General features: G+C 43.1%; 1 protein-coding gene across 1 annotated transcript in view; it reads left to right on the plus strand.

Moving 5' to 3' along the window:
- Positions 1-623: 623 nt before the first annotated feature.
- Positions 624-13,679, plus strand: part of SMCHD1 (structural maintenance of chromosomes flexible hinge domain containing 1) — a 69,861-nt gene continuing 56,805 nt past the window's right edge. The window contains exons 1-3 of the mRNA XM_031052844.2: positions 624-833; positions 11,650-11,725; positions 12,189-12,350. Of these exons, the coding sequence (XP_030908704.2) occupies positions 660-833; positions 11,650-11,725; positions 12,189-12,350 (412 nt within the window). The 5' untranslated portion in view covers positions 624-659. The remainder of the gene's footprint in view (positions 834-11,649; positions 11,726-12,188; positions 12,351-13,679) is intronic.

Below are 13,679 nucleotides of genomic sequence, written 5' to 3' on the forward strand. Positions count from 1 at the left end.
ATTTTCAAGACTTAAGACAACACACCAACTCATTCCCTCAGAGGAGGAAAGAGTTTCAAGCATTAAAACCAACTAACAACAGCTTATGAACCACGACGGGTGGTGGACGAGCTATCACTTCGCGTCTCAGACTGAAACGTCTCTCCATTCCAGGGCTAGCCTCTCCATTCCACCGCCACCACTGGCGGCACAGCGCACTCACACTGCCGGGGCCCGGCCGAGGCGCGAGGTGTCCGCCAGGGGGCTCTCGCCGCCCAAGTAGCGAGAGGAACAGCCGCTAGGCGGCGGCGTCGGGAGCATTAAGCGCGGGCGCAGCGGCCAGGCGCAGTACGCTGCTCCACCGCCAGGCGGCCGGCACACCGCCCGCTTCTGCCTCGCTGTGGCGGGGAGGGGGGCGGAGACCGAGAACCCGTTCCGGAGTCGCAGCCCTAAGTCCCGTTTCCGGTTCCGTGCTGCTCCCCCGCCTGAAATCCGTATCGCATCTCCTCCCCTTCCGGGCCTCTGCCCCGGCCTTTCACCTGCCTTCTTCTCGTTCCCCGGCTGGGGCTTCCATGCATGCTACGGTCGGCGCCAGGAGGGGGAGCTCGCTGGCCGATTGTTAGGTACCGCTGTTGCCGCCATCGCAGCGGGGCGGTTTCCGTCTCCTCGCCTTCCCCAACATGGCAGCGGCGGCGGGAGGCAGCCGCGGAACTCGCAGGCCGGTGACGCCCCGCGGCAGCGGGGACCGCACCGTGTTTCTCTTCGACCGGCGCCAGGAGCAGGCGGACCCGGACGAGAAAGTGCTCAACTACGGCAAGGACAACTACCGGGACTTTCGCAGCGCCGTCCGCCAGGTGCTGGGGACAGACAGGGAGGGCGGGAGAGCGGCGGCGGCGGGGGGCACTGCCACCCCGTTAACGCTGCCCTGGCGGAGGGGTCAGGAGTGGAAGAGCAGCGCGGGACGTGGGGAATGAGGGCTGCCGGCACGTGTCGCAGCCCCACGTGCTCAGGGAAGGCTCGAAGGGGGCCAGTCTCGGCGGCGCGCACATATTCCGGGGCCGTTGCCCGGGGCGGGGGGGGAGGGAGCGCACCTCCGCCACCCGACCTGGGGCGCGCGGGCCACCGCGCTGCTTCCTCCTAGGAAACTTTCCTGCCGGGCCAGGCGGGCGGGCGTCGAGGGGAGACCGCGTCCGTGCTCCTGGCGGCACCGGGCACCGTCCCGGGCGGCTGTAGCGCGGCCGGCTGTGCGGTGCGGAGCCGCTCGGCGGCAGCAGCCCCTGGCGGCGGGCGGGAAGCGAGCCGTGGCACAGGTGCTCCCCCGCGCGGGGAGCGGCGGCGGTGCGGGGCGGCTCGCCGGAGGGCCGGACTGTCGGAGCTTGTGCTGTCCAAGGTGCGAGCGGGAAGTGCCGGTCGTTTCCTGGTTTGAGCCCTGTAGCTGCTGCTCCTCGGAAGCCCGAAGGGGTGGCTGCCGGTCGGACGGTTCACCTGGTTGGGTCTTGGCTGTCTCGATGTCCTTTTGGTTTTGTTTCGTTATGCAAAACGAGAACTTACCCTGTCTAGAGACCTCTGGGAGGTGGAGATTTCTGTCTGCCTACGAGCTGTTTACTTCAGTTTGCTAGTGATACCAGAAGGCATCACCCACTTTCTGTCGTGGTTTCTTTTTCTGAAGGAGCAATAAATGCCATAAAACCTGTTAGCTGCTTGCACATGTTTTATGTTGAGGAGTGCACAGGAAAATGAGCTGTAAATCACACACAAATTTAGTCTGATAGCATATTCTATTTTAGTTTCCTTATGCAGTGTTATTTGCACTTTGTTCTCAAGTATATAAACTCCTGGGGACAATTGCTTTGTTTGTCCTGTGTCTGGGTAATCTTTAATTGTAATGGTTTCCTACTGAGGTGGAAGCTCTGAGTTATTAAGGTTAGCAGGAGTATCTGTTATACATGACTGACTGTCTCCTCATTGCACAGTTCTTCTGCCTCAGTGGTTTCCCATTTCAGTGTTCAAAATAGAATGTTTGTATTCTATTGGATGTACTGAATCTGTACTGCCACTACTCCAGGTGCTGCAACTCAGCAGTAACTTGGCTATGGAATGTTAGCACATCCATCCCTTGATCTGATCAGTGCCCCTAAAGTTCAGAACTCTAGAAGAAACAAGCAACTGAATGGAATATAGAAATCTGTACACTTTACTTAGAGTAACATTCATAGAAGTTAGTGGGGTGGCTTCATGGCCTTCTAAAAGCCAACTTCCTCTTTAGTGGAGCATCATCATAGGGGTTCATACCTCCTAGGAGTAATCATAAAATTGTGTGATTCTATGAACCAACTTCCTCTTTAATGGAGCATCATTATAGGGGTTCATACCTCCTATGAATAATAATGAGTATTCTGCGATTTCCTTCAAGAGTTGTCTTAATGGATCCCTACTGAATGGATCACAAAGATACTTCATATTTTCCATATTCAGAGCAAATATGTTGATGATTAACCCATCATTTTCTTACCTTTGGTAATTAATTGTTTGACTGAGGTTAACACTAAGTGTCAATTTGTTACAGTCAAGGAAATCTTCGTTTTCATGTTGTTTTATATATATGCTGCATTCTCCAGTGACTTCTGTTTCCATGCATCCTCAGTGTTCATTAGTTCACAGAGCTTTTGGCATATTTGCAGCCTAGTACAGAAATAAGCCATCATCACAAGATGTGATGTATCTTGGGTACAAACAGCCTCAGGGGTTCTTATCTTAAAAATGTATTGACATTATGAAGTTGCTACTTCAGCACCATTAGGCAGACCGCTCAGATATGCAACATAGCATATGAAAAGTCTGGTGCTACACAGCAGAACTTGCTGTGTTTGGATTTGGTGCCTGTGAAAGTAAAATTGTCAAGTATGGCTTCTTACCACATCAACACCATAATCCTTGTCAGCAGTCTTAGTGGCTCTTTTGGGGTATTAAGGGTAATAGTGCTCTTACAAATTTGTGTAGCAACAACCTCAAATGATCCTTCTCTTAGAAGAAAACCTCCAATGCATTGACTGTCTGCAAGTTAGTCAGAGATGTCTCTGTCACAACTAATTTCATTGTGGTGACTCTTTGCACCTTGGAGGTTTCTTTATCTTACATATGGTATACCTAACTCTGAAAGTGGGCTAAAATAGATGGTTTGATGTGACCAGTAAGTGCTGGTCCAGTGAAAGGTACGCAGGCTGAGGTCCAGGAAGTTTGATGTCACCTGTCTTCTACACCAACAGTGTATGGGTTCTCATTAGGCTTCTGGAAGAGACTTTTGGCATCTCAGTGCCTCTGGGAGCTTTGTGCATTGTTTGTGTTTCCATGAGTGTTGTACTCCAAAGTGCCAGTTTTCTGGCATCTTGAAAGTTGCCATTACTTTCAAGACTAAGGTGAAGGACAGGCTTTCCCCTTTACATGGTGCTGAAAACATGTGAGGGAAGTAATGAAAGTTCTGAAAGATTTGTTTGATAAACTAGTTTTGAATTGTTGATACTAAGATGAGATGGAATGTTGTATTCATTTCTTTCCAGTTAAGGCTACTAGAGTGCATGATCAGGTAAACATCACAAACCTAGCCGTGCTGTTCTCATGGGTATCCTGTACAGTGAGTGGCTCAACCTCAGCATAGGCTCAGCTTTAAAATTACTTCCGTTGGCAGTTTATTGGATGACTGAATGATTCAAACTTAAACGGGTTCAAACTTAAACAGGGGAAATTTAGATTGGATATAAGGAATAAGTTCTTTACTGTGAGGATGGTGATGCACTGGAATGGGTTGCCCAGGGAGGTTGTGAATGCTCCATCCGTGGTGGTGTTCAAGGCCAGTCTGGACAGAGCATTGGGTGATATAGTTTAGTGTGAGGTGTCCCTGCCCATGGCAGGGGGGTTAGAACTGGATGATCTTGGGGTCCTTTCCAACCCTAACTATTCTGTGATTCTGTAATCTTAAGGTCCTTTCCAACCCTAACTATTCTATGATTCTGCTGTAGCAGCTAAGGTGCACATACATTTCCCAGTCTGCCAGCTGGGCTGTGGGGGTGGTAATGTCTGACAAGGGTGCCAGAAATATTAAGCCTTTGGAACTATTTCTGCTGTGCATGTCTTCCTATAGTAAAAGAGAATTCCTCTGGATAAAAATGGATACGTAGGAGTCAAAGGAGATGATAAATTTTGAAAATGAAATTAAACCTGATTGTAGTATTTGATGATTCAGAGTTGAAAATACTTGAATGCCTGAAGGCCTGGTTTTAGGCTGCTACTTCTGGGACTTACGGTTTTTTTCATTATACAGAGTGAAGGTGAGCATCTTCATGTTTACGTAGCATAACAACTGATTCTTGAGACAAGAGGTTTGGCTACTCAAGAGGTCAATTTAGGAGAGAATCCATGTTTATTAAAAAACCAAAAAAATATCCTCCATTATTATTAAAACATTCTTTGTTAATTTTTGAAACTTTTGAGGTTTTTTGAAGCAAATATTTGATGACACTTTTTTTTAACTGTCCCTTAGAAACAAGTTAACACCTGACAGTGTGGTTTGATCTGGCTTTATAAACTTCTGAATTAGCTTCTAGTTCTGAATGTGTGTAAGGGGAAAGATTAAAAGATTTTAATTTTTACTTCAAAAGAAGCTGGAGCAGATATAGGCTTCATTTTCTTCCTTGCAGTGATCAATTGTAAAGCAGAAACCTCTTAATTAAAAATTATCTGTTAGCTTGATTATTCCACTTGAGCACTGTCGAGCATATGTGCAGCAGTCATGTAATTTCAGTCCCCAGAACCATGAAATCGTAGGGTGGATAAGTAAATTAAATATGGAATTTAGTTTCTTCTTAGGTTAGGGATAGGCTAGACAGATTTAACACCCATAAATCCATTGGCCTTGATGGAATGCACCCATGCATGCTGAAGGAGTTGTCAGATGTTGTTGCTCTGCTGCTCTCTGTCATCTTTGAAAAATCCTGGAGAATGGGAGAGGTGCTCAATGATTGGAGGAAGGCCAGTGTTACTTCCGTCTTCAAAAAGGGCAAGAAAGAGGACATGGGAAACTACCAGTTAGTTAGTCAGCCTCACCTTCATCCCTGGAAAGGTGATGGAGCAGGTCATTCTGGAGGTCATCACCAAGCATGTAGAAGAGACAAAGGTTGTCAGGATTAGTCAGCATGAATTCACTGAAGGTAAATCTTGTGTGATCAATCTGATAGCTTTCTGTGATGACATGGCAGGACGGGTCAATGAGGACGGAGCAGTGGATGTTATCTACCTTGACTTCAGCAAGGTTTTTGATACTATCTCGCTATATAACATCTTTTTGGGTAAGCTTAGGAAATGTGGGTTAGGTGAATGGACAGTGAGGTAGATCAAAAGCTGTCTGAATGGCAGAGCTCAGACAGTTGTGATCTGCAGAGCAGAATCCAGTTTGAGGCCTTTAGTCAGTGGTGTCCCCCAGAGATCAATACTGCATTCAGTCTTATTCAACTTCTTTATCAGTGACCTGGATGAAGGGCTTGAGTGTACCCTCAGCAAGTTTGCTGATGATGGAAAGCTGGGGGAGTGGCTGATACGCCAGGAGGCTGCACTGCTATTCAGGCTGGGAAATTGGGTGGAGAGAATCCTAATGAGGTTCAACAAAGACAAGCGTAGGGTATTTCATCTGGGGAGAAAGCACCCCAAGTACTAGTACAGGTTGGAGTCTGACCTGCTGGAGAGCAGTTCAGCTGAGAAGGATCTGGGACCCCCAGTGGATGACAAGTTGACTATGAGCCAGGAGGGCCAATAGTATCCTGGGGTGCATTGAGAGGAGTGTGGCCAACACATCAAGCGAGGTGATCCTCCCCCCCTACTGACCCGGGTAAGTGAGGTTATCCTCCCTGGTACTGGCCTGACATCTGACTCCCTGACATCTGGAGTACTGTGTCCAGTTCTGGGCTCCTCAGTACAAGAAAGACAAGGAGCTACTGGAGACGGTCCAGCAGAGGGCTACAAGGATGATCGGGGATCTGGAGCATGTCCTCTTATGAGGAGAGATTGCTTGAGCTGAGAGAGGACCTCATTAATGCATATAAATACCTCAGAGGATGGTGCCAGACTCTTTTCAGTGGTGCCCAGCGACAGGGCGAGGAGCAATAACTGTAAACTAAAACACAAGAAGTTGCACCTCAACATAAGGAAGAACTTCATTATGTTGACAGAGCACTGGAACAGGCTGCCCAGGGAGGTTGTGGAGCATCCCTCTCTGGAGACATCAAAAACCCATCTGGATGCATTCCTGTGTAACCTGCTCTAGGTGGCGCTGCCTTGGCAGGGGGTTGGACTGGATGATCTCCAGAGGACCCTTGCAACCTGAACAGTTCTGTGATTCTTGGGAGTACTATTGCTTGTACACCTTCCTCTTCTGTTAGTTATATGCCCCACTACTTGTCCTGATGTTTAGAGTATAATTGGAAAATACTTAGCTGCAATGAGCAGAATGAAGCTAAACTTTGTTGGCAGTAATTGTAGATCTCTTGCTCATGCTGTCCCGGTATGCAGTGAAGCTGGAGCACTTCAGTTGGTGGCTAAGCTGGCAGGAATCCTAGGCATTTACAGAGAGGTCATGCTGCTTTTAAAGCAGAAAGGTATATGTGCTGAAAACTGCACAGAAGTTTTGTGATAGGTATCAATAAGCTAAGGGACAAAAAAGGCATTCATTAAAAGGGAGCATGAAGAAGAAGCATAGACATGATGGAAACTAAAAAAAAAATAAGTGTTTGGGTTTGGGGGGGGGATTTTTGTGACTATTTGCTTACCAAAGCCTAATAAATAACATATAATGAAATTATTTGTGATTAGTGAAAAAATATTAGCAACTTCTGCTGTTTATATCATCAGAGGGTAACCTTTAAATGTATTTTAAAAGTATTAAGATGTTGTTCTAATAAATTTGCTCAATAGAAGTACTTCCTAATGATGAAATCTATTCATCTTACAATAATTATATTTTTGTACTTTAAAACCTGTTATTTTTTTTTTCATTTTTGAAGATCCTGTGTAATCAGAAACTAAAAATAGGTGTATTTTAAACATGATAGGCACACACAAACCAGTTTTTCCTTAATTTTTTAAGAAACTGTTGATGCTGTTAAGATATATATAAAACGCAACAATGTCATGAGTTTTTTTCTAAAACTGTCCTATTGCGTTTCAGGCTTTACTGAAATGCTTGTGTGTAGCAACTTTGCCACTGACATTTCAGTGGGAAGAAGGATGCAGTTTGCATAACTTTTGTGCGTTTGGGTAGTGCCTTGCTGTGTGTTGACTGATTGGAAAGATGTGTGGTTTTTGAGTTTGTGCACAAATTTGAGTGCTGTCACATACAGAGTATTTGCATTCCTTTAGCAGTAGTTATCCAGGTGTAGCTTCTTAGTTGTGACAGAGTATGTATTTGCTTTTGAAGAGTGGCTTTTGAATTCTTGTTACTTTAAGAAGTGATGTCATACAAAGTATTTTCATGGTGGAAGCTGTATGAAGTCAATGTCCAAATTTTGGTTGATAGCTGCACAAATATAAATATTTGCAATTGTCCTATTAGACACAAAGGCTTGTGAAGGTCTGATGAAAGTTACTATATTTGAGTAGACTCTGAGGAAGTCTAGTAATGACAGAATGCTCTTTGCATAAATTCTTTCCACTTGTTAAATCTTGTAAGTCTTGAAAATTTGTCTGAGTTAACTCATTGTTCTGGGCAAGATTTCATAGATTTATATGTGTGGCTCCTGTAGAAAGCTTCTGTTCTGCAATTTTCCTCTCTTTCTCATTTTCTGCCAAAATGATGGTACAGCTTTAAGATACCACATAAAATATTCTATTACTGGGTCTTGTGATAGGCAGCAATGTTCTTAATGTTTCTGTTGAGCCATTTGTTCACTTCTTAACACTTCATTGTAAATATTTAGAAGTGTATCAGCTGAACTTCTGAAAGCAGGCACTTCAAGTTCTGCAAATGCTGTCTTCTGTAATTCACTCTTTAGATAAAGATAACTTCATCAGTAAAGGATGGTTGGACAGTATTTCAGAACACTGTAGTTCACTGCTGATTCTGTCTGTATGTTGCATCTAGTGACCATCTGCCCAGAAGACAGGGGCTACTGGGTGTTCCTGTATTTCCATAATATGCAACTCTTTGCTTTGAGCTCCAAGAAGTATTTAGAAATAATTTCTACCTTTTTTGAATGCAACTGCTTTTCTAGACACTTTTGGATCCCCTTTCTTTTGGTGTTCAAGGATAATACATGTTTGTGTTCTGACACTGCGAAAGCTCGTTCAGATTATGGTTAAAGATGATTGTTCTGCTACCATAAGGGCTCAGTATCATATCCTCAGCAGCAGTCTGTTGTCATGATAAGACTAGCTGACTCAACAGTGAACTGGAAAAGCTTGTTTTATTGTGACTCTTACGAGTTGCATGCAGTTGTTCTCAATTACTTCCAGCAAGGTCTTTGTCTCCACTTAATCTTTTTATATCTTAGATTTTGTATTCGCTAATTTGTATGAATTACGTTAATAATATCTAGTTGTATGAATAATTGAAAGAGGTGATACAAATATCTCAGTATCCATAAGCACTACTGACACTTCTTGGTTTGAAAATCTCTGATTTGAGAATAAAATAATTTTCGATAAATGTGTTTTTATAGTTTTATCCATGGACTCATACATCATAGAATCATTGAATAGTTTGGGTTGGAAAGGAACTTAAGATCATTCAGTTCCAAGCACCTGCCATGGGCAGGGACACCTCACACTAGACCATGTCACCCAGGGCTCTGTCTAACCCAGCCTTGAACACTACCATGGATAGAGCATTCAAAACTTCCCTGGGCAACCCATTCCAGTGCCTCGCTGCCCTCAGAGTAAAGAACTTCTTCCTTATATCTAGTCTAAACATTTTAACCTGTTACCTCTTGTCCTATTACAGTCACTAGGATATTGGTACAGTCCCTAATGAATAGCCCCTCCCTAGCATCCTTATAGGCCCCCTTCATATACTGGAAAGCTGCTATGAGGTCTCCAAGCAGCCTTCTCTTCTCCAGGCTGAACAGCCCCAACTTCCTCAGCCTGTCTTCATACAGGAGGTGCTCTAGTCCCCTGATCATCCTCGTGGCCCTCCTCTGGAATTGTTCCAACAGTTCCATGTCCTTTTTATGTTGAGGACACCAGAACTGCACACAGTACTCCAAGTGAGGTCTCACAAGAGCAGAGTAGAGGGGCAGGATCACCTCCCTCGACCTGCTGGTCGCGTTCCTCTTGATGCAGCCCAGGATACAGTTGGCTTTCTGGGCTGTGAGTGCACACTGCTGGCTCATGTTCATTTTCTCATTGACCAACACCCCCAAGTCCTTCTCCGCAGGACTACCATGAATTTCCTTTTTGCCCAACCTGTAGCTGTGCCTGGGGTTGCTCTGACCCAGGTGTAGGACCTTGCACTTGGCATGGTTAAACTTCATGAGGTTGGCATCAGCCCACCTCACAAGTGTATCATGGTCTCTCTGTATGGCATTCCTTCCCTCCAACGTATCAACCGAACCACACAGCTTGGTGTCATCGGCAAACTTGCTGAGGGCGTACTCAATCCCACTGTCCATGTCAGTGACAAAGATGTTGAACGTGATCAGTACCAGTACCCATCACTGAGGGACACCACTCGTTTCTGGTCTCCATGCAACCTTTGAGCTGTTGAGTACAACACTGTGCACACAGCCATCCAGCCAATTCTTTATCCAGGTGGTGGTCCATCCATCAAATATGTGTCTCTCCAATTTAGAGACAATGATGTTGTGGGACATGACATGAAAGTGGTATTTTCAAACTGAGAAGTTTTCTAAGTTTGCCAAAGTTTACAAAGAATGCAGCCTCTTAAATTCAGACATAGACAAGAAAAAGAGTTTATCTGCAGTTAGAAATGCCATACTTGGTCCATGAATGTGCTCAGTAACTTATCTCTTAACTGACATGGAATGGACCTGCTGCCTGTAGATACCGTAATGCTGAGCTCACTAGGGGAAAGGCAGGTGTCTGTCTGTCTGCGAGGCTGTTTCAGTTGGCTTAGTTAAGGCTCACTCCTGGAATCCAGGAGAGAGCTGGAAGGATAAGGTTGCCCCTGCTCAGTTAGCAGGCTGCAGTCCTGTGCAGGCACTTCGTGTACTGGCATCCTAACAAACTTCTTTCTGCCTTTAAAGTAAATGCTGCAGTGTACATAAGGTTTTGAGAGCAGAGAGGTAGAGAAAACAGGGAAGCTGTAACTATACCTGGAGGGAAAAGATGCTTATCTGTGCTTTCAAAAGTAAAACTCTCCATTTATTCTATAATAACCGCTAAAATTGAATGACACAGTAGGAGGTTAGGTTTATAGTATCTAGATTTTTTGCTGCTTGTTTTCCTTGCTCTGAGTATTCATTTATTTTTTCCTCCACCGGTTTGTGATATAGAAATGTGTGTAGTGTGAAAGGCTGTTGAAGAGATCTGACCATAGAAGAGTTAAAAAGTAATAATTACTCTAGACCTCTAAGCCTGGCCATCAATGTCTTAATGTCATCTTCATCTGTTTCACTTGTACCAGGTGCTGTCAGAAGCTTAATGATTTTGCTGATGGATATTAACTGTATCTTTAACACAGTTGTAACTAAGGAGAAGGGAACAGAAAGAATGAAAGCAGGCTTCTAACAAAAGCTTAAGCAGTGTTTTAAAAATAACTTTGTGAGTCTGAATGCAAGGAATGGAAAGAAAAGAGGTACGGGAAATTATGAGGGCAAGCTGCTCTGGGAATGCAAGAGCTTCAGGGAAGAATCTGACTGTGCAAAAAGCACCTGTAGGAGTCATGATTGCAGGACTGATGGGGTTGTTGGAGTGAAACAGGATTTCCGTTGGCTTTTAATTGAGTTTCAAAGACCAAGGCAGGAGAAAATACAGGTTTAGCGAGGATGGATGTAGAGACATATGAGTCTATGTAGAAAACAGGGTAGAAAGTCCAAAGCTACAGAAATATGTTCAAAAGCTTGCATGCATGCAGCAATGCAGCCATGGTCATTTAGGTTCAGAAGAATACACTTCAGTGGTTTAATGGTAAAGAATTTTCTAAAAGAATTCTTGATAATTTTTTTCCTTTTTGTTTGTTTGTTTGTTAATGTGTGATATACTTGAAAAGCAGAAACATCGGTATGTATCCAACATTAAGAAATATTTGGTTGGTTTAATGTCTCAAAAGGGTGCAGTTAAATATTGAACACCCTCTAGGTCATGACTATTGCTGTTGTAGTTGCTGTTGTAGTTGCATAGTCTGTAATAGAGCTTGTTTCTCAGTCTTCGAGGTGATTACCAGTAAGACAGTTCCTCCTGCTCAAAATTTCTGTTTCTCATTAGAATGTATTTTAGGCAGGTAAAAATCCAGACTACTTGATTGCAGACAGTTTTGGCTAAGTTGAGAAAGCAAATGAAGTTAGGTTTTGGGATTAAACTATGTTGTGAATTAATATGGGAAAAATATTTGGTCACTTCCCAGTAGTCTGTGGCAAAGACCACTAGCTTACTTTGTGGGTTCTATTTATTTATCTGAGTATTTTATGGAGTCCTTAGTTATCATAACTGAATAACCTGCAAATTTTGTAGGCATTTGGCATAGCTGACGATGAAAACTTTGTTATCACCACAACAAGCAGGAAGGAAGTTACAGAAGACAACTTCAGTAAGTATCTAAGATAGGAAAATAAATACAGCTATTTATTCTATTCATTGCAGAGACTGCATGATGATTGTTTATACTCTCTGACATGCAATAATTAACTGGAAGCATAAATCCTATAGTAGTTTGCCAAGAATTGTTACAAAATTGAGTTTCACAAGCAAATTTTTACAACTACTCATTAGTATGATGACAGTTATACAAGGTGATCTTCAATCTTTTGTCACAAGTTCTGTAAGTGGTATGAAAAAATGTCATGTAAATAGCTATTGCCTGAGAAAAACTTGCATTGGTAAGCTTGGAAAAGTGAAAGGATTTTAAATTACATGCTGTTGCTAGGATGCTGAGCAGGTAATGCCTAAGAAAATACAGAGAACACCTGTGGCTAAACCTGTACTAGTTCTGAGAGCAGAAGTTGCCTGGTGCAGTGCTCTTCAATATGCTTTGTATTTCATCTTCTCTGCAGGTGAACTTGTTGAAGATGGAATTACTTTATATTTGCTACACTCAGTTGATCAAACACTGCTTTTGGCAACCAAGGAGCGAATTGACTTCCTGCCCCACTACGATACCCTTGTCAAAAGTGGCATGTATGAGTACTATGCCAGTGAAGGGCAAAATCCTTTGCGTAAGTACTTGCCAAAATAATTTAGTGTAAATTGTGTTTATATGTTGTATTTCCCAGAGATTTTGTATCCACGTCACATCAGCCTTCTACAGATGAATATACTGCCTTTTACAATGTGGCTTGAGTGTAAAATATAGCAGCATCTTTGATAGGTTTGTGTTCCAGAAGTACTGGAACAGGAGGAAAATAATTGAAACAGGAGAAGAAAAGATTTTGTCTGTCAATGTCTGTGGGCCTAGATAACAGAGTTTCTTGACAACTTACTCTAGTTTTTGAAGTACCTGAAACTTTTGTTTGTGTCCATGTGGCAGTATCATCAAAATAGATTTTCTGTTTTCTCTCCCTGCAAACTCTTGCCCAAAAGCCTGAACCATATTTATTTATGAGACAGAAAAATGATTTAAATATAGTATGTCAATGTTGTCTTCTGAAGTCTGTTGATTTTTTTAGTATTAAAGCAAACTTTACTACTACTAAGGGAAAAGTAAACTTTCCTACATTTTCCTCTGTCATACTACTGCTAAAGCAGCTTTGTTAGGGTGCTTTCAATCATCATTCTCTCTAAAAGGGGAGTGAACAAGCTTCAGGTGTTTGTGAGAAACTTTTCTTATGCATTTAAGTCAATTCTTGGTCTTACCTGTACTCTGTAATGGTTGACATAGGGAAAAGGATGATTCCTCCTCTGAGTGTACTGCATGTGTTCATATTGTTACCCCAAAAACCTTTAAAATGCTCCAAAAGTTCTGGTACTACTTCTTGTCATAACTCTTCAATCCCAAAGACACTATAGTGATCAAGATTATGAATAGAATAACCTTTAAATCTACTTCTGTAATGACATTACTGGCATATTTTTTCCTCATGTGCTACTAAATCTCACTCTTTGAGACTCTTAATTGTGAAATTCTGCAACACATCCATAATTCACATTTTCAGAACAGCTATATTAGACTGTCTACTTTTGTTTATTATGTACGGGAATTGAGTTGTTAGAGCAGATGGCAATTTTTGAGCATGTGTAAGTGCACTGCAGCTGATGCTCCTTTTTTATAACATCTCTTTAGGACATGCCTAACCAGTTTCAGGTGTTGATGTGGGGTCACTTTTCTTTGGTATGGAATAGTAGGATAGATGACATAACTGGTGCTCAACTCTTGTTGTTAGCAGTGAAGAAATTTGCAAAGGATCTGAGAACTGTTTTTATACTTGAAAAACAACTTGAGGGAAAATGCCAAATGCTTCAGTGTTGCTGTATGATACTAGTATGCAAGGGATGGCCAGTGTAAATTGTGCTGTCGCATTCTGAAGAACATTGCAAATGAAACTTTG

Source organism: Melopsittacus undulatus, chromosome 1, assembly GCF_012275295.1.
Source record: "Melopsittacus undulatus isolate bMelUnd1 chromosome 1, bMelUnd1.mat.Z, whole genome shotgun sequence".
Taxonomy (NCBI): Eukaryota; Metazoa; Chordata; class Aves; order Psittaciformes; family Psittaculidae; genus Melopsittacus; species Melopsittacus undulatus.